We start from the raw sequence: 20997 nt of genomic DNA on the forward strand, positions 1-20997 counted from the left end.
CCGCCGTACTAATATAAACGTCCTTAGAAAGGATGGGAGGGGTGATATTTTGGTCATCACTGCTGCAATGATAGAGATCATTTTCTTCTGCTTGCAATTCCTTACAAAGTAAAAGTAATACTAATGGTGCTCGACTTTTACAGAAGGCAGAAGGGGGCAACTTCCCAGTCTTGGTAAGGATCCCCATTGAAGTCATCTGTGACGAACCGCGTCTGGGAAGGCACGCAGTGACGCCACCACGCTGTACGAGGGGAGGACGGGCTACCGAATGCCGGCCGGCTTTTCATTTGTTTTTTCTTTATGCGGTTTTAGATGGAAGTTAAATGTAAGTGCAATTATTCATGTGTTTTAATAAAATGTCCAATCGGTTTTACACTATGAGGGCTTCCTCCTCTTTTTGAGCTGCCATTAGTGCTACCATCAATCTGGGATTGCTGATCGTGGGAGTGTTTGTAGGACGCTGCTACACACGGGGAAAGCTGATCCATGAGCTTTTGATGTATGGAAAAAGATACAGATGGTTCAACAATAAGGCTCTATTTGTGTTACTATCTGGTAAGCGCATCCACTTCTCGGTGACGGGCACCTGTTTGCGGTTTTGTGTGGATTCACCGTGGTGTCCTGAAAAGAACGTTCACAGAGGACTTTATTCCATAACCCTGTTTTTTTCTTCTGGGTTGATGAACTGTGGCCTTGAAGTTATCTTATTAATCCATGCGGGATTAATGTGATTTATATATCTATTAATTTATCTATATGCAAATTATTTATTTATTATATACATTATGGATTTGGTTAGTTAATAGTGTCTGTGGCGCAGCTCTTGAGCCCCTTTTTTCTAGTTTATTAAGTGTATGTATCCCACTTTGAGCTACTGCCCATTTAGTTTTTGATATTTTGATTTGTTTACACCTGAGCGTTTATTTTTAATTCTTGGTAAGGATGTGACTGGCAGCATCTAGTTCTTGGGACATAGTGAGAGGAACGTCACTGTATGATGGCAAACTGGAAGCGACGAGGATTTCATCACTGGTTTCCATCTCATGTGAGCTTTGAAGGCCAGAGGAGAGATATAGGGTCTCTCAGACCCCCAGTTCTCTCCATAAAGAGGGCCTGTCAAGGCCTATGCTTTCACAAGGGATAGCAAAGTTGATAAAAAAATAAATAAAAAATAAAGGCAGTGTGTTAAAAAAAAACTTCATTAAAATAAAAAAATAAAAATGTATATATATATATATATATATATATATATATATATATATATATATATATATATATATATATATATATATGTATATGTATATGTATATATATGTATATATATATATATATATATATATATATATATATATATATATATATATATATATATATATATATATATATATATATATATATATATATAAATAAATAACGCACCCCCATTCCTTCGTGCTAACGTGAACAGGCACGTAGATTCCGCACACACACTGTACGTAAATGCCAATCGCACCAAACGTGAGGTATAGCTGGAAAAGTCAGACCAAGTGCAATCATTTTAGTGCCAGACCTCGTGTGCAACTCTAAACTGGTAACCTGTAAAGACTTTTAAAGCATTGCCTTTAGGTACTGTAGTTTTGCACCGTTCCTCAGACGGACAAAAAAATTTTACCATATAATTCTTGGTTCGAAATAGTTTTCGATCAAAACATTTTTTTTACATGGAGAGGAATGTCAGAATTGACCCAGACTGGAAGTGGTTAACAGTTTTACTTGCCATTATCGGTATAACTGAGTTAAAAAACAAAAATACACCTATATGTCCACAGTGTTCTATTTATCACTGGCACACCAATTGTGTAATGCTTTTAAAAATAGCACTTGCAGTGGGAAGGGTTGCAGACCCCTGCCTTAGATCAGAAAGCATTTTTTCCCCTGTTGTAGCAAATAGGACCACCCTTTACAAAGGTTTTTTGCATTCCATTGTACCAAACATGGTTTTGGATTTGGGTTAGGATTCTCTGCATACAGATTTAATTTTTATTTATTTTAATTTTTGTGTTTGCATTTTTCTAATAAAAAAAGTTTGTAAAAGGTGGTACAGAAGATGTACAAATATGTTAGAATATTGTAAGGCAGGACATTGTGTAAAAACTGACACGTAGAAAATCTAGTATAAAAAGAGCAATTGTGTCAGGGATAATGATACATAGCTGGGGGGGAGAAAATAAGAAAAGAAAAAAAGAAGCAAGCTTATCAATATAAAAAAAAAAATAAGAGGGGATGTCTACCTAAATATCTTATGGGTGATAGTCAAACACTGAGTGATGATCGAAACAGGGGGACCATTTCTTGTTATAAGGCATACTATGGTATAGATTGTGAAATATCTTCACAACTCTGTTTATGGAGTCAGTGCAGTGTTTAACTTGGGAGCAAGGTATATATGAAGTTTTCCAGTGAAGGGCTGTCACCCAATGGATGGGAACACAAACTGTATGAATCAGTCTCATTTGTAGTGTGGTAACCTCTGGGATTGGTACAGATAATAGACATTAACCACTTAAGCCCCAGACCAATTTTCCGCCAAAGGACCAAGGCTGTTTTTGTGATTCAGCACTGCGTCGCTTTAACTGACAATTGCCCGGCCGTGCAACTTGGCTCCCAAACAAAATTGGTGTGCTTTTTTTCCCCACAAATAGAGCTTTCTTTTGGTGGTATTTGAACACCTCTGCAGTATTTATTTTTTGCGCTATAAACAAAAATAGAGCGACAATTTTGGGAAAAAAGGCAATTTTTACTTTTTGCTAGAATAAATATCCCCAAAACATATATACAAAAACATTTTTTTTCCTCAGTTTAGGCCGATACGTATTCCTCTACATATTTTTGGTAAAAAACAAAACAAAAAAAACGCAATTAGCGATTGATTGGTTTGCGCAAAAGTTATAGCATTTACAAAATAGGGGATAGTTTTATAGCAGGGGTCTCAAACTGGCAGCCCTCCAACTGTTGCAAAACTACAAGTTCCATCATGCCTCTGAGTGTGGGAGTCATGCTTAAAACTATCAGCCTTGCAAAGCCTCATGGGACTTGTAGTTTCGCAACAGCTGGAGGGCCACCAGTTTGAGACCCCTGTTTTATAGCATTTTTATTAATATTTTATTTTACTAGTAATGGCGGCAATCAGCGATTTTTATTGTGACTGCGACATTATGGCGGACACATTGGACATTTTTGGGACCATTGTCATTTATACAGAAATCAGTGCTGTTTAAATGCACTGATTGCTGTGTAAATGACACTGGCAGTGAAGGAGTTAACCACTAGAGGGCAGTGTAGGTGTTATGTATGATGTTATTTTTTTATTGTAGGGGGGGCGTGGCCTGGCATGTGACGTCACTGATAGTCTTTCCCTATAAAAGGGAACAGACGATCGGCGACACCCACAGTAGGAAGCACGGGGAGAGGTTTATTTACACAGACCTCTCCTCGTTCTTCAGCTCTGTGACTCGATCGCGGGACACTGGGTCTGCTGTTCCCGCGGTCATGGAGCTCAGCGGTGCGGTCCTGACCCACGGCTGGGCACTTAAAAAGCAACGTACAGGTACGTGCTTGTGCCCAGCTGTGCCATTCTGCCGACACACATCGGCATGAGGCAGTCCTTAAATGGTTAAGGAGCGAGGGAGAGTTGAGCCTCTGCTATTTTGGAGGCAAAGGTGTCAAACTTTCTCCAAATCAGCGCAATATGTGCACATTCCCAGAAGAGATGGAGAAATGTACCCAGTGTAGGACGGCCTCTAAAAAACAATGGAGACACTGTAGGAAAAATAGCATGGATTTTAATGGGGGTTTGCTACCATCTCGTATGCAGTTTCTCTTGTATGCTTACGCACATTTTCTTTTTAAATTTTGGAATTATAAAAATTATTTGTAAACAGTGAAATATTTCCTTGTTTGGCGCAAGGCATGTAGATTGGAAAGTTTGAAAGGAGATAAACTGTTCTGCACCAGTTTAGAAAGAACATCTGAGTTTATCCAAGAGTATTTGGACAGATTAGTGAGACCCAGGGCAGAAGATGGATCTCCCAGAAAGGGCGCTTGTGGAGCAGCACGGGATGGTAAAGAAAATTTGGCATCATAGCTTTTTTTTATTTATTTTTTGTATTGGTTAAACTCTCTGGACATGTCTTTTCCAACCCAACTATGTAACTGTTACTCCAGTTATATGTATTCATTTTGTATTAGTTTTTATTTGATTGAAGTTTTGGTGCCTTGCTGTTGTGTTTGTTCCTAACTGTTTACGTTACTATATTTATTTTGTACTGGCGTGCAAATGAGCAAATTCTCCTCAAGCTCAATCATAGGTTGCACCCACCTTAAACAGCTGTACATTTTAAAACCTGTTCCTCTTTTCTTTGATTTGATTAAAGAAAAATTGTATTCAAGTAGACTAAAATGCCCACACATGCATCTATTTTCCATATACAGTGCTCAGCATAAATGAGTACACCCCTTTTGAAAAGCAACGTCTCAATGAACAGAAGAAAAATGTAAAAAATTTTGACAACACTTTTATATCAAATTTCTTTACGTCATTAAATAAAAGCTTGGTTAACCAGTTCAAGCACCTTTTTTAGAGTTAGAGGTGGACTTGCTCTTTTTTCGCTCTAACAAAACTCTAAACCTCACGTGTGTGATTTGAACACTGTTTACATTTGTAGGTGTGACTTATGTATGCATTTTCACTGGTGCAGAAGCATGAGGAGAAGGGGACACTTTATATATTTTTTTTACATTTTTACAATGTCCCTTTAAAAAAAAAAAAAAAAATCTGATCACCTTTTTGCTGTCTCAAGGAATGTAAACATGCAGTGACAGGTACTTGTTATGGAAGGAAGTCTTTATCTACAAGACCCCAAACCCCTCCTTTGCACTTCAAAGTATTGAAAATGCAAAATCTGAATTTTTTTAATTCTCTTGATTTTTTGAAATTGATGTTGAGTAATGTGGAAGCGACATTGTGACGTCACCTCCGGGTTACATCGGAGACCTGATCAAAGCGGATTCTGGCTTTGTTCTGGTCTCCGGCCAGCCGGCGGATTAGGTCGCTCTCGGGTCTCAGTGACAGACTCATCAGTTATCACATGAAAGCCGAACGTCTGCTATAAAAAAAAAAAAAAACACGGTACTGGGGTGATGCCTCTAACTGCAGACATCACCCCAGTACAGCCACCTCAAAATGGCATACATGTACAGAATTTGGCGGCAAGTGAAAATAACTTGGATTACAAAATCTTCAGTTTTACTCAAATTAGTTGATGCAAAAATGAATATGGACTACAACAAAAACTACTACATCTAGTATTTTGTATGACCTCCATGATTTGCAAGCACAGCGCCAAGTATTCTAGGCATGGAATGAACAAGTTGGCGACATATTGCAACATCTATCTTTTTCCATTCTTCAAGAATGACCTCTTTTAGAGCCTGGATGCTGGATGGCAAGTGAGGCTCAACTTGTCTCTTCATAATAAGTGTTCAATCGGGTTCAGATCAGGAGACATACTTGGCCACTGAATCACTTTCACCCTGTTATTCAGGAATGCAACAATGGCGTTAGATGTTTGTTTTGGATCCTCATGTTAGAAAAGTGCACGACGACCAAGGGCACGGAGCGATGCTAGCATCTTCTCTTTCAATATAGAGAGGTACATCTGTGAATTCATGATACCATAAATAAAATGCAGCTCCCTGACACCAGCAGCACTCATGCAACCCCACAGAAGGACACTGACACCGCCATGTTTAACTGTATGCACCATGCATTTTTTTTTTCACTCTTCACCTTTGACAAAGCCATAAAGTTTTTAAGCCATCAATTCCAATAACACGTATCTTGTTCTCATCACTCCAGAGTACAGAGTTTCAGTAGTCTTTTCAGCATGGGCCCTGGCAAATTGTAGATGGGCTTCTTTGTGCATGGGAGCGTTAGGAGAGGCTTCCTTTTTGGACATCACCCATGCATGTCATTGCTCTGTACTGTACGCCGTATTGTGTCACGGGAAACAATCACCCCAGTTTAGCTTTCTACTTCTTTAGATAACTGCAGTGAACTTGGATGGCGATTTTCTTAAACCATTCTCATCAAGATACTCCTGTTTTGCTTCAGTATTCAGATGAATAAAGCTTTGCTGATCTTCTTGTAGCCTTCGCCTTCTGTAAAGAAATGTTTTTCTTCTCTCAGGCCTTGTGACATTTCTCCTAAGCAATGTCTAAAATGTAGCTTTGCGCCTAAGACTTTCATTGGGGTCAACTGTGTATTCATTTTTGCAACATGGTCTTGAATGAATTTGATAGGAAAAATACCTTATTGTATGTGCAAATTATCAAATTTTGGTTGCAATTAATGTCCCGCATTTGTGGGAGTATTTTGTAGTATAGTGTCCCATAGAAAATGTGGATTCTTAAAGTAAAGGTTTTCTGACAAATCTGTTGGGGTGTACTCATTTATGCTGAGCATTTTATATGATATGATGAAATCAACTTTAAACATCTATGGGCACATTCTAGAAGTCAAGGTATGACAATACACAAACAACTGGCACCTTATAATTACCTCAGTATTGGAAATCCCACCACTGAATACATATCATTTAGGTGAACAAAAACCTGTAATAAAAAAAAAAAAAAATACATATATTTAAATTCCAAAATGTTTCTGAAAAATACCATGTTGAATATGTGACTGAATAAACCTGTCCTGACAAACATGGAGGCTGCCATTGACAGCCTTAAATTGCAGCATAGGAAACACAGAAAAAAGTCAGAAGTATAGATGCATACTTGATCTTGTTCATTGGCTTAGATTGTTTAAGTCAGGGGGCCAGTCTGACAGCTAGGCAACTAGCATTTGCAGCATTAAAATTAAAGGAATTGTAAACGATCACCTTGTAAATAAACCAATTACATAATTACATTTAAAATAGAAATAAAAGGCAAAACATTTTTGTATAGATAAAAAAAAATAAAAAAGGAAAAAATATATTTATGTTTTTTTTTTTTTTTATAAGCGATCACATACCCTCTTCTCAGCAGCAGCAGTACACTTCCCGGTAAAAGGCTTTGTCAGTACAAGTCTGATCATTAGAGGAGAGCCCACAGAGTTCCCAGCATAGCTAAAGAACTGACCACAATGTGTTCCGCTTAGTGTGGTTAGTTTTTTTTTTAATAGGTAAACAGAGGGACTGCATGCAACACCAGGAATGTCACACAAAGGAAGCAATACAAAGAACATGATATTTCTCATACAAGTACATGGTACAGCGGGCACATATCAGGAATATAAAATGGGGGGGGGGGGGGGGGATGTAACAAATGCTTTAAATGCATCCTCAATATTTTTTCAGGAAAGTTTTAAATTTTTTATGATTTCAGCGACAACACATTCTGAATGACAATTACTCTGCACTGTACCCAAATTACTTTTTATTTTCCAAATTTTTTTGAAAAGATTTTAATGTAAAACAGAAGTCTATATGTAAAAGTAACAGTAACACAGTGCAGTCACAAACAATACGTTAGGTAAAGCAAATCCAACTTAAACAAAACATAGGCAGCATGACAAAGAACCAGAACGTGACAAGGTCAAACTCACAGGCATCTGTCAACAAAATACTATAAAGGCATTTAAAGCAGAACTTGAAGCTCATATAGCGTAGCTCAAGGTCATATTATCCTGGCCTCAAACATTCCATTCACATCACATCCTCCACTCTAAGGGGAAGAGAAGAATACAGTGAAGCATTACAAAGCTCTGTTTACCAGGGCTACAGGCATCTTAATATTTGAATTAAAGAGGGATTCCGCCAAAAAAAAAAAAATATTAAAAGCCAGCAGCTATAAATACTACAGCTGCTGACTTTTAATAAATGGACACTCACCTGTCCCGGGTTCCAGCGATGCCGGCAGCCGAGGCCGATCGACCGCTCGGGCCTCGGCTGCTGCCGCCGCCATTCTAGGTGAGGGAATCAGGAAGTGAAGCGAATCGGCTTCACTTCCCGGTTCCCTACTGCGCATGCGCGAGCCGCGCAATAGGAAATCTCCGCGCTGTCACTGGGACCCGTGTGTGTCCCAGCAGACAGCGCGGCAGGGCAGGAAATGGCGTAGACTCCCGTGGGAGTCTATGCCCGGAAGTGGGTGAAAATACCTGACAGGTATCTCCACCCCCCTCCCCCCTGAAAGGTGTCAATTGTGACACCGGAGGGGGGGGGGGGGGGATGGGGGGTTCCGATCAGCGGAGGTTCCACTTTAGGGTGGAATCCCGCTTTAAGTCAAGTTGGACAAAAAGTATAATAGTCTAAGAGGCTGCACCTAGTATAGTGCTATAAAAAAAAAAAAGTGTAGGAAGACAGGAGAACAAAGAAAAGGAGAGTAAGAAAAGGGAAAGGAGGAGAGAAGCAGATCTTTTGGCTAACCTATATAAATACCACCGAGATAGCAATTTATAGTTCACTTCCACCAAGGTAATATTAATTCCCCTGTGCACCAGTCATCCACCGGGTCCACTTTATCTCTATTACTTCCCCCAGGATCACCCTCCCAAGCTGTCTGAAAAGAGTTTATTAACCACTTAAGGACCGCCGCATGGCAATGTACGTCGGCACAATGGCACCGACAGGGACAAGCACGTACATGTACGTGCTTGCCTTCCAGCCGGTGGGGGGTCCGATCAGACCTCCTCCCGCTGGCTGCAGCTATCCGTTTCGCTTCAGGATCGATCCGGGATGAGGGGATGGCCGTTGGGTTCTAGCTATCCCCTCTCGATTGCTCCTGGCGAATGAGAAGCTTCCCCCGCCTGTGTAGTGTAAACACAGGCAGGGAAGGAAGTGATGTCATTCTCCTCGGGGCGGTCTTTTTGACCGGACTGCGAGGAGAACAGAGAAAGTAAGTGCACCAAAACTAGACTAACATGTAGGTACACATAGGCCAGGGGTTGACACATTTGCTTTGAATTTAGGAGCCAGTTAAAAAAGTTAGGAGCCAGTTTTTTTTTCAGCTCCCGGGGTAAGGCCACTCATTTTCACCCCCTATCCCTAACTCACAATGGAGCACCCAGTCAATAACTCCATTGAAACGTTGTTACATCAGGGGTATGGGCTGACCAGAAAGAGTAAGGCTGGCAACAGATGGAACTGGCTGGCACTGGCAGGTGGCACTGGTTGCCACTGGAAGGCACGTGGAACTGCCAGATGGCACCGACAGGTGACACTAGTTGGCATTGGCAGGTGACACTGGTTTGAAACTTGCAGGTGACACTGGTTTGAAACTGGCAGGTGACACTGGTTTGAAACTGGCAAGTGGCACTATTGGCACTGGCAGGTGGCCCTGGTTGGTGATGGCAGGTGGCCCTGGTTGGTGATGGCAGGTGGCCCTGGTTGGTGATGGCAGGTGGCCCTGGTTGGCGATGGCACTAGTTGTCACTGGCAGATGGCACTGATTGGCGGTGGCACTGGTTGGTGTTGGCAGGTGGCACTGATTGGCGGTGGCACTGGTTGGTGGTGGCAGGTGGCACTGACAGGTGGCACTGGTAGGTGGCACTGATTGGCACTGGGTGGTGGCAAGTGGCACTGGGTGGTGGTTGCAGGTGGTATTGATTGGCGGTGGCACTGGTTGCCACTGGCAGGTGGCACTGATTGGTGGTGGCACTGGCAGGTGCCACTGGTTGGCACTGGCACTGATTGGCGGTGGCAGGTGGCACTGATTGGCGGTGGCACTGGTTGGTGGCAGGTGGTATTGATTGGCGGTGGCACTGGCAGGTGGCACTGGTTGGCGCTGGCAGGTGGCACTAGTTGGCGCTGGCACTGGTTGGCGCTGGCAGGTGGCACTGGTTGGTTGCAGGTGGTATTGATTGGAGGTGGCACTGGTTGGCACGTGGCACTGATTGGCACTGGCAGGTTTCACACGGAGCACTCTGTTACTGAAATGTAACAGAGGAGCTGGCGGGATCCTGTCGGGTGTGAAACTGACAAGTAACAGAGAGGTGGATATGTCAGATTTCAGCCTGATGTCGGGGTGGGCGGGACCCGGCGGGGGTGGGCGGGACCCGGCCGGGGTGGGCGGGACTCAGCAGCTATCAAACACCAGCCAACGATTGGGCTGCTTAAGAAAAGGGGCGGGCCACATACAGGTAGCGGCCCGCCCAGATCCCATTGGCTGGTGTTTGATAGCTTGCTGGGTCCCGCCCTCACCCCGGCCGGGTCCCGCCCTCACCCCGGCCGGGTCCCGCCCACCCTGACATCAGGCTGACAGAGCCTCTCTCCATTGCGTGTCAGTTTCACACACAGCGCGTGCTGCAGAGTGTGAAGGAGGGAGGAGGACGGCAGTCAGTGTTAATGCTGCTGCATGTCTGGGGCATCGATAGTGAGTGGGCTGGTGGCAGCTTAGGCGCCAGGTCGCAATTTCTGGTCGCATTGGCGACCTGGCGCCTGGGGTTTGTCGAGCCCTGACATAGGCACACAATTCATTAGTGTCACTGGTGCCGCTAGGTAGCTAGTTATTTTTTTAGGTTCACCGCCAGGTTTTTATAGCGCTAGGTACCCCCATATACTACCCAATAAAGGTTTTAACCCCCCCGATTGCCCCTAGTTAACCCTTTCACCAGTGATCACCGTATAAATGTTACGGGTGACTCTGGTTAGTTTGCTTTTTATAGCATCAGGGCACCCACCGTTTATTACCCAATAAAGGTTTAACCCCCTGATCACCCGGCGGGTGATATCAATTAGGTTTTAGGATCAGGGTCTGCGTCGCCCCAGGCAGCGCTAGGTCAGTGCCAGTACCGCTAACACCCACGCGCAAAGCATACACCTCCCGTAGTGGTATAGTATCTGAACAGATCAATATCTGATCAGATCTATACTAGCGTCCCCAGCAGTTTAGGGTTCCAAAAAAACGCATTGTTAGCAGGATCAGCCCAGATACCTGCTAGCACCAGCGTTTTGCCCCTCCGCCCAACCCACCCAAGTGCAGTATCGATCGATCACTGTCACTTACAAAACAATAAACACATAACTGCAGCGTTTGCAGAGTCAGGCCTGATCCCTGCGATCGCTAACAGTTTTTTTGGTAGCGTTTTATATTTAAATCCTGAAGGCAGTGCTTGGTTTTCGGGGTCCCGTACATGGATAGGCTCCCAAAAAGTCCCCCACATGTGGTATCCCCGTACTCGGGAGAAGCAGCAGAATTTATTTTGGGGTGTAATTTCACTTATGCCCATAGCATGTGTAAGCAATATATCATTTAGTGACAACTTTGTGCAAAAAAAAAAATTGTAATATTCCTGCAACTTGTGGCAAAATATAAAATATTTCATGGACTCAACATGCCTCTCACTAAATAGCTTGGGGTGTCTACTTTCCAAAATGGGGTCATTTGGGGGGGGGGGGGGGGGGTTGTGCTATTTTGGCATTTTATGGCCTTCGAAACTGTGAAAAGTCCTACATATGTGGTATCCCCGTACTCAGGAGAAGCAGCAGAATATATTTTGGGGTGCTATTCCACATATAACTATGGCATGTGTGAGCAATATATAATTTAGTGACAACTTTTTGTAAACTTTCTTTTTTGTCATTCAATCACTTGGGACCAAAAAAATATATTCAATGGGCTCAACATGCCCCTCAGCAATTTCCATGGGGTGTCTACTTTCCAAAATGGGATCATTGGGGGGGGGGGGGGGGGGGGTTGTACTGCCCTGCCATTTTAGCACCTCAAGAAATGAGATAGGCAGTCATAAATTAAAAACTGTGTAAATTCCAGAAAATGTACTCTAGTTTGTAGACGCTATAACTTTTGGCAAAACCAATAAATATACACTTATTGACATTTTACTAAAGACTTGTGGCTGAATACATTTTGGCCTAAATGTATGACTAAAATTTAGTTCATTCGATTTTTCTTATAACAAAAAGTAGAAAATATCTTTTTTTTTTTTTCAGTCTTTTTCCTTTTATATCGTAAAAAATAAATATCGCAGAGGCAATCAAATACCATCAAAAGAAAGCTCTATTTGCGGGAAGAAAAGTCAGCAAATTTTGTTTGGGTACAACATTGCATGAACACGCAATTACCAGTTAAAGCAGTGCAGTGCGAAATTGTAAAAAGACCTCTGGTCCTTAGGCTGACAATTGGTCCGGGGCTGAAGTGGTTAATGGGGCCTGAAAATAGGAAATACAGTTCAGGCATGTTTCCCCATGTTCCAGGACCCCTCCAACATTTGTTCTCATAAAACCACATTCCAGGACCCCTCCAACATTTGGTTCTCATAAAAGGTCTTTATGGACAGATTGTCTATTTCTTACAGATGCTGGACTGGAAAGCGGACAATCTGACAGAGGTGGAACATTTCCGAGGGGGGCATTTCCATGGTCTGGATAAAGTAAGTGGACGGTCTGATTCACTTATGATCTATAAAGTGCTGTATTCTATACAGACCTTTGTTGATCCACCAGCTGAATTGTTGAGATGTCCGGCACAGAGGGAAGTGGGTGTTATCAAAAAGAGGGGCCACCGGTATGTGAGGCGTGCAATATGTGAGGAGTGCAATAGTGTAGGACTCAGGATGGCTTTGAGTTCTTTAGGAGTGGGTTATAAAAGAATGATCGTGCCTCAAATCGAAGCCAATCGGGTCTGTAAAGATGTGGAAAATATATTTGGTAAAGTTCGACAAATTGAGCGGCTCTACAATATAAGAAGTGGGGGAACTCCCAGGCGCCCTTCACCACTTAGAGACGTACAAGGTAGAAAGAGCAACCATACAGCCTCCCAAGCTCCGGATAAATTTAAAGCTCGACTGAAGTTTCTAGAGGCATGTCGATGATACTGTGATTGGTAGACATCAGAAAAAATACAAAAACCTGGGAAAGACAGACAGTCATATTTATTGCCACTATCCTACCCATCCAAGAAAGTATACGGTAATTATTGCAATTTTTAATTTTGTGTCAATGGATTAGAGAGGAATGTCATTAGCTTGATGTAGCATGGAGATGTCAGTAGTGAGCCTCACAACCAAAGGAGGGAGTGTGTACCCCACTTAAAGAGAAAGATGTCCTGAGGGACTCCAAAGTAGATTGAGGAAGACATCCAACGCTTCCGATTTTGTCTGATTCACCTTCAGCCCTGAAATAGTACCAAAGCCAGGCAAGGTGCTGAATAAATTTACTGGATTGGTAATGAATAACATGACATCAACTGCGAATAAAGTGCATTTATAAATCCTACCGCCACTGGAGATGCAACGAATGTTTGAATTGGATCTAATGGCCAACAACAGCGGTTCTCAACCTGGGGGTCACGACCCCCTGGGGGGGTCAAGTGCCGATTTGCCACGGGGGTCGTGAATGCTGGTCCAATCTGGAAAGCTGGCCAAGACGGACCCAAAGTTACTGTGTGTAGGCCGGAGTCTGTCCGTCTCAGCCAGCGAAACGTCACTTCCGGGAGAGGAGAGACCGCGTGGAAGTGACGTTCCATCACCGCAATCTTGGTACTCTCGTCCGCAGTAAGGCTACAGTTAGAAATCAGCAAGCAGATATCTTTTTACACCCACCGAAGTCTTGAATTTACACAATATATACGTATTTTTACCAGTATACCATATAATTACTGGTAAAAATACTTGTAAAATGCAAGACTTTGGTGGGCGTAAAAAGATGCCCAACCAACGAAAATAATTTTACTGTCAGGGGTCCCCACAACTTGGGAATTTTTATCAAGGGATCACGGCACTAGAAAGTTGAGAACCACTGCTATACAACAATATTAGCAGAGGGATTCGAATACAGGCCCTACACGTTTGCTAGCACAGCATGGGTTCTTTAACTGCAGTCCAAAACGTTTATTGCAGAGAGATCACATCACAACAGAATAAGTGCAACCTTTTCGGAGCCACACAGGACCCCTTCTTCAGGCATGTGATAAAGTGCATACAGTGGAAACATAATAAATGAACTATCACCAATCAAAAGCAAAGAAAAAGTGACAACCCCCTTCTACGACGACAAACAACGACATATTCCTGCCAAAAGACCATAAAGTATTGTGGAACGTATACATATTTATGTTCATCAATGCATTGTCCCTGTATATTCTTTAATAAAAGGGGTCCCAGCAAACCCCTCAATGTACAGTTGCTTCACAGCAATCGGCCCATCACTAAGATGTGTCCATTCTCAGTATACAATCTGGCTCTGGGCCATGTTGCCGGGTACAAACACATGAGGTGACACACACAAAGTTAAAATGGCAATTAAAGGTTCGTTTCCCCACATCTGTGGCTTTTTAAATTGCAATTAGCGTCTGTATCTAAATTGACGAGGAGTTTGTTAGCTCTCACTTGGATGCACTGAGCAGGCTAGATACAGAGTCATGGGGAGCAGAAAATAACTGAAAAGACCTGCATAACAAGGTAATGGAACTTTTATAAAGACGGAAAAGGATATAAAATATATCCAAAGCCTTGAATATGCCAGTCAGTACTGTTCAATCACATGTGGAAAATTTGGGGCTCTTCTGATACCAAGCCAAGCAAAGGTCAGGTGTTACTGATTTCTAAATGCACCACGATATTTGCGCAAATGTTTACCAAATCAATAGTTCTACTATAAAATACACTAAAAACATTTTTAACAGATAAAAACACAGCAAATTTTGCATAATTCCTGCTAAATATAAAAGCTTAATAATGAGTTAAACACTTCAGCCCCGAAAGGTTTTACCCCCTTCCTGATCAGAGCACTTTTTACAATTTGGCACTGCGCTGCTGGTAATTGCGCGGTCATGCAATGCTGTACCCCAACAAAAATTGCATCTTTTCCCCACAATTAGAGCTTTCTTTTTGTGCCATTTGATCACCTCCGTGGTTATATACACATCTTTCTTTTTACTATAATAAATATCCCCAAAAATGTATTTAACCACCTCAATACAGTGCACTTTCCTGACCAGACCAATTTTCAGCTTTCAGCGCTCTCACAGTTTGTATGACAATTACTCAGGCATGCAACACTGTACCCATATGAAACTTGCGTCCTTTTTTTCCACACAAATAGAGCTTTCTTTTAGTGGTATTTAATCACTAGTGGGGTTTTTTTTGTGCTACAAAAAACAAAACAAAAAAACATACATTTTGTGGAAAAATAGGATTTTTGTACTCACCGTAAAATCCTTTTCTCTGTAATTCACCGACCGACACAGCTCCTCTCTGTAACTAAATGGGTTGTATAGCCTGCCATTAGGAGAACTAGGCAAAATTGTTACACAATACACAAAACTTTTAATCCCTCCCCATGGGGGGGCAGACCCTGTGCTATCAACCCTCCTCACTGCTCCCAGCAGCTTCAGAACGTCAACAAGCAGTATAATGTACAAAAAAAGGAGGTGTGGGTTCTGTGTCGGTCTGTGAATTACAGAGAAAAGTATTTTACGGTGAGTACAAAAATCCTACTTTCTCTTATATTCACCGACCGACACAGCTCCTCTCTAACTAAGTGGGACGTCCCCAAGCAGGGTGGGAAAAAAACAACATAAAAACTTCATCCACCATTGCTAGTGGGAACTAGTGAAACTAAACCCACAAAAAACAGCAGTGTATGGAAAAACTCCACCATATAACCGGGCATCCTCAACAGGAGTGATCCCCAAGACCGCAACATTGCGGAAGTAATGCAACAGTGCATTAACAAAACAGTACTGCGTTTTTATCGAAAAAAGCAGGGAAAAACTCAATTGCAACTACACGCCGCCTGCAAAACTTTGCGGCCAAAACAGGCATCAGCCGATGCACTGAGTTCTACCTTGTAGAACTTGGTAAAATGTATGGACAGAGGACCAGGTCGCCACCTTACACACCTGAGCGACAGACGCTTGGTGTCGGAAGGCCCAAGACGTTCCGATTGCTCTTGTAGAGTGGGCCATGACTGGAAAGGGGGGCACCTGCCCCTTCAAGGCGTAGGCTTGTACTACAATCTGTCTCATCCACCTGGAAATGGTGGCCGATGAGACGGGCATGCCTTTCTTAGGACCAGCCACCGAAACAAACAGTGAGTCTGACTTCCAAAAGGGAGCTGTGGCAGACAAGTACACCTTCAGAGCCCTAACCACATTGAGCATGTGAAGGGCCACCTCCTTGGGGTGCTTCGGCTTGGGACACAACGATGGTAATACAACGTCCTCATTGATATGAAAAGCTGAAACCACTTTTGGTAGAAAGGACGGTTGCGGACCACCTTGGTGGTGTAACACCACCTTATCCCTGTGGATGACCAGATAAGGCGACTTGCATGACAAGGCAGCCAATTCCGAAACCCTCCTGGCCGATGTGATGGCCACTAGAAAGACCACTTTCTGTGAAAGGGTCAACAAGGGAATCTCCCTGATATTCTCAAACGGCATCTTCTGAAGCGCCAACACCAGGTTCAAATCCCACGGAGGTAACAGAGGACGCACCGGAGGGACTACATGTCGCACCCCCTGAACAAAGGTACTTACTAATGAGTGAGACACCAGGGGTCGCTGGAAAAAGACAGCCAGAGCTGAAATTTGCCCCTTGATGGTGCTCAACCCCAACTTCTGGTCTACACCTTGCTGAAGAAACAGCAGGATCCTGGATACAGAAAAGGAGCGCGGATGCCACCCTTTCTCCTCACACATGGAGATATAGGCCTTCCAAGTATGATGGTATATCTTCCTGGAAGAAGATTTTCGCGCTCTCAACATAGTTGGAATCACAGAGTCCAACAGACCCCAGTTCCTCAAAACCTGGCTTTCAAAAGCCATGCCGTTAAAGCCAACGATGGTAAAGCAGGGTGAAATATTGGACCTTGAGATAGGAGGTCCTCTCCCAACAGCAGTTGCCAGGGAGCGTCTGCCACAAGACGCACCAGGTCTGCATACCAGGGTCGCTGAGGCCAATCTGGGGCAACCAGGATTACTGGGATCCCCTCGGCTTCCACCCAGCAGGCGTGGCAACAGTTTTAGTGGAGGAAAGGCATAGATCAGCTGGTACTGATCCACGGAACCACCAGCGCATCTGTCAGGAAAGGGTCTGTCCGCTGGTAAGATCCATCATTTTGCATGCAGTTCTGAGGTCCACCAGCAGGTGTCTCCTGGCAGTTTGTAACTGTCAGGAGAGACTTTCCCTGCTGGTGTTATGTCATCATTGGGCCGCAGTACTAGCATCCACCAGCGGATGGATCCTGGCAGTAGGGAGCAGGCAACACTTCCTGCGCTCAGGTGCTACTTGAGGACAATTAATGCAGTCTTATAAATACCCGGCAAGCCCACACATGCTTGCCTTGGTATCTCTCTCCCTGGGCCCTGACCTTGAGCCTGCTTATCCTGACCTTGAACCTGCATCTGACCCGACCTAAACCTGATCTAATCCAATCCCATCCTGGACCTGTCCCTCCTGTTTGCCTTGGATCCCTGCTCTGCAGCCCATCCATCTGTCCTCGCCCTGTCCTGTTTATTCCCCATCCTTACCTATCTGCTGATCCCCCTGTGTATGACCTCGGCCTGGCTTTTGTTACGATTCTGGTATTTCCCATTATTTGTATATATTGTTGTTTGTGGTTTAGGGCTGGTTGTGCACTATTATATTCAGTTACTTTTCACCTATGTAAATAAACACCATTATTTTTCACTTACATGTGTTTCTGGTTTCCTCTGTGCAGTACACTCAGTCTGGTCTAATTCTCTGACAGTATAGCCATCCCTGACCAGACATGGCTGCATTGAGGAACCATCCTGACTTGTTAGTCTGCCGATATGGATTTCAATTAAATCACTTATTCTCTGCTGGCAGAAGAGGATGGTGAATATTGTCGCCAGATTTTAAAAGGGTGGACTAGTGACCAGCTGATGGAAACCATCCGATCAGCTCATTCCCTGGTGGATCAGGGCTACATGTCATTTGAGGATGTTCAGCCCTTGATCCAATTATGTGCAAAGCCAGCCCTGTCATGTTGTCCCGAAGGAAGTGATGATTTTTCTCCCCTTCAACTATGACCAAGTGGAATCTCTGGTATGGTTGTTAGAGGATGATCCAGCCTATTTCATGGAACGTTATTCCTCTTTTTCACAGCAGGTGTTGTCTGATTGCATCCATTCAGTGCAATCTCTGGTTAGTCAGGCTGTGTGTGAATCAGCGTTTGTTCAACCTGTGCTACAAGCATGGTTAGATCTCCTGCATTTAGCTAAGCCACAACATTCCGGCCCAGTCATTGATCACCTGCTTTCCCGGGTATTCATCTCCCCATTGTCTATGGCAACCTCAACTACAGCACAGTTTACTCCACTTCCTACCAAATACTATTACTCAGTCACCAAGTGTAGCACCTATCCTGCCTTCAATCAACCTGCGTCTTCTCCACCAGTAAAAATCCCACAAAACCCTCCTCCAGCCACTGTTCCTTGGTCTTCCTTTTGCCCAGAAACTTTTTCTTACAGCCCTGCACCTACGTACAAAGCTGCAGTGGCTAAGCCAAAAAAGAAAAGAAAGTTCTTTCTGACCCACACAATCCTGCTGGTAACCCAACCTACCTCCACACCAACCAACCCAGTTCCTGCCACCCAGCCTGACGTCCCAGTTCCTGCCACCCAGCCTGTGCCAGCCTTCCGGTTTGACGTCTCTGCTTCCCAGCCTGATGTGCCAGCCTTCCGGTTTAACGTCTCTGCTTCCCAGCCTGATGTGCCAGCCTTCCGGTTTAACGTCTCTGCTTCCCAGCCTGATGTGCCAGCCTTCCGGTTTAACGTCTCTGCTTCCCAGCCTGATGTGCCAGCCTTCTGGTTTAACGTCTCTGCTTCCCAGCCTGATGTGCCAGCCTTCCGGTTTAACGTCTCTGCTTCCCAGCCTGATGTGCCAGCCTTCCAGTCCACTGCGCCCGACGTCCCGCTGCCTGCCGTCCAGCCCGACGTCCCACTGCCTGACGTCCCGCTGCCTGGTCCGATGCGCCAGCTTCCTGGTCCAATGCGCCAGTTCCCGGTCCGATGTGCTTCTGTCTGCTGTCCAGCCTGAGGTGTTGAGCCTGCTATCCTGACCTTGAGCCTGCATCTGACCCGACCGGCCTGATCTAATCCGATCCCATCCTGGACCTGTCCCTCCTGTTTGCCTTGGATCCCTGCTCTGCAGCCCATCCATCCGTCCTCGCCCTGTCCTGTTTATTCCCCATCCTTACCTATCTGCTGATCCCCCTGTGTATGACCTCGGCCTGGCTTTTGTTACGATTCTGGTATTTCCCATTATTTGTATATATCATTGTTGTTTGTGGTTTTGCACTACTATATTCGCTTACTTTTCACCCATGTAAATAAACACCATTATTTTTCACTTACATGCGTTTCTGGTTTCCTCTGTGCAGTCCACACAGTCTGGTCTACTAATTCTCTGACAGCGTCTGCCCACGGATCTCTGGTCCTGGACACGACTCTTGGTACCTTCCGATTGAGACGGGAGGCCAATAGATACACATGTGGTGTGCCCCATCGCAGGCACAGCAGCCTGAATATCTCCAGGTGCAATGCCCATTCTCCTGGGTCCAGTTTCTGTCGACTCAGATAGTCCGCCTGCCAATTTTCCACCCCTGGGATGTAAATGAAGGACAGGGCCGGTACGTGTCGCTCTGCCCACCAAAGTATGTGAGCGACATCCCGAGCAGCGGCTGAGCTTCTTGTTCCCCCTTGGTGATTTATGTATGCCACAGCCGTGGCATTGTCTGACTGTACCCTAATCGGACGCCCCTGAAGACTCATCGACCATGTGTGGAGGCACAGCCTGATCGCTCTCAATTCGAGCAGATTGATCAGCAACTTGGATTCCTCTGCCGACCAGAGGCCCTGAGCCGACTGAATCCCCATCACTCCACCCCAGCCAGGCAGACTGGCGTCCGTAGTGATCGCTGTCCATGTCAGAGGAAGGAACGATTTTCCGGACTGAATCACCAGGGACCTCAACCACCAGATCAGGGAGTCCCCGACTGGTTGACTCACCTGGATCTACCGATCCAGGGACAACAGAGATTTGTCCCACTTCGACAAAATCTCCTTCTGCAGGACTCTAGTGTGGAACTGGGCATACGGTACCGCCTCGAAGGAGGCTACCATGAGCCCCAGCAGTCGCATGCAAAAGCGGTGCGACGAAAACTTGCGGCTCATCAGTAGATTGACCTCCAATCTGAGAGTCATCAATTTGTCTGAGGGGAGAAAAACCCTCGCTTCCCTGGAGCCCAATAGTAACCCCAGGTACTCCAGATGCTGAGTCGGTACAACCACCGACTTCTTTAGGTTCAACAGCCACCCAAATTCTTGCAGGGTCTGCAAGGTGATTGCCACATCCTCCTCTGAGGCGGAAGATGCTCTCAGGGGGAGATTGTCTAGGTAACCCACGATCGCGATCCCGCCTTGCCTCAGCAATGCCAATACTGGAGCCAGTACTTTGGTAAAGACTCGTGGGGCTGATGCCAGGCCAAAAGGAAGAGCCACAAACTGGTAGTGGGCTTCCCCGACTGCCAAACGCAGAAATTTTTGATGCCGAAGGCATATGGGTATGTGCAGGTAAGCATCCTAGATGTCCAAGGTCGCCAGGAAGTACCCTTGGAGTGCAGCGACTATTGAGCAAACTGATTCTATTCTGAACCTCTGCACTTTTACAAAGTGATTGAGGGCTTTTAAGGGAACCACAGATTTGAGTAGAACCCCTGGAAGCGTTCCGATTCCGGAACCGGTACAATCACCCCCGACTCAGCAAGTCCATTACCGCCCCTAACAGGGCCTCCCGGCGAACCGGGGACATGGGTATGCTGGAGGGGAAGAATCTGTTTGGCGGCCAAGAGAGAAACCATCTTGTAACCTGCAGAAATCAGATCGCAGACCCATTGGTCGGATAACCGGGAGATCCACCAGGCTGCAAACTTCCAAAGACGACCCCCCACCCGAAAAGTGGGTGGGGCAAACCTTCACGTG

General features: G+C 44.7%; 1 protein-coding gene across 4 annotated transcripts in view; it reads right to left on the reverse strand.

The window, feature by feature from the left end:
• THUMPD2 (THUMP domain 2 tRNA and snRNA guanosine methyltransferase) overlaps positions 1-20997 on the reverse strand; it is a 327697-nt gene that overhangs the window by 150538 nt on the left and 156162 nt on the right. For all 4 annotated transcript variants that reach the window (XM_077486497.1, XM_077486496.1, XM_077486498.1 and 1 more), the window contains one exon: positions 6599-6651. In XM_077486497.1, coding sequence (XP_077342623.1) covers positions 6599-6651 — 53 coding nt within the window. The remainder of the gene's footprint in view (positions 1-6598; positions 6652-20997) is intronic.

Source organism: Lithobates pipiens, unplaced genomic scaffold (assembly GCF_037356315.1).
Source record: "Lithobates pipiens isolate NorthernLeopardFrog02 unplaced genomic scaffold, aLitPip1_a1.2 Scaffold_18, whole genome shotgun sequence".
In the NCBI taxonomy this organism is placed as follows: domain Eukaryota; kingdom Metazoa; phylum Chordata; class Amphibia; order Anura; family Ranidae; genus Lithobates; species Lithobates pipiens.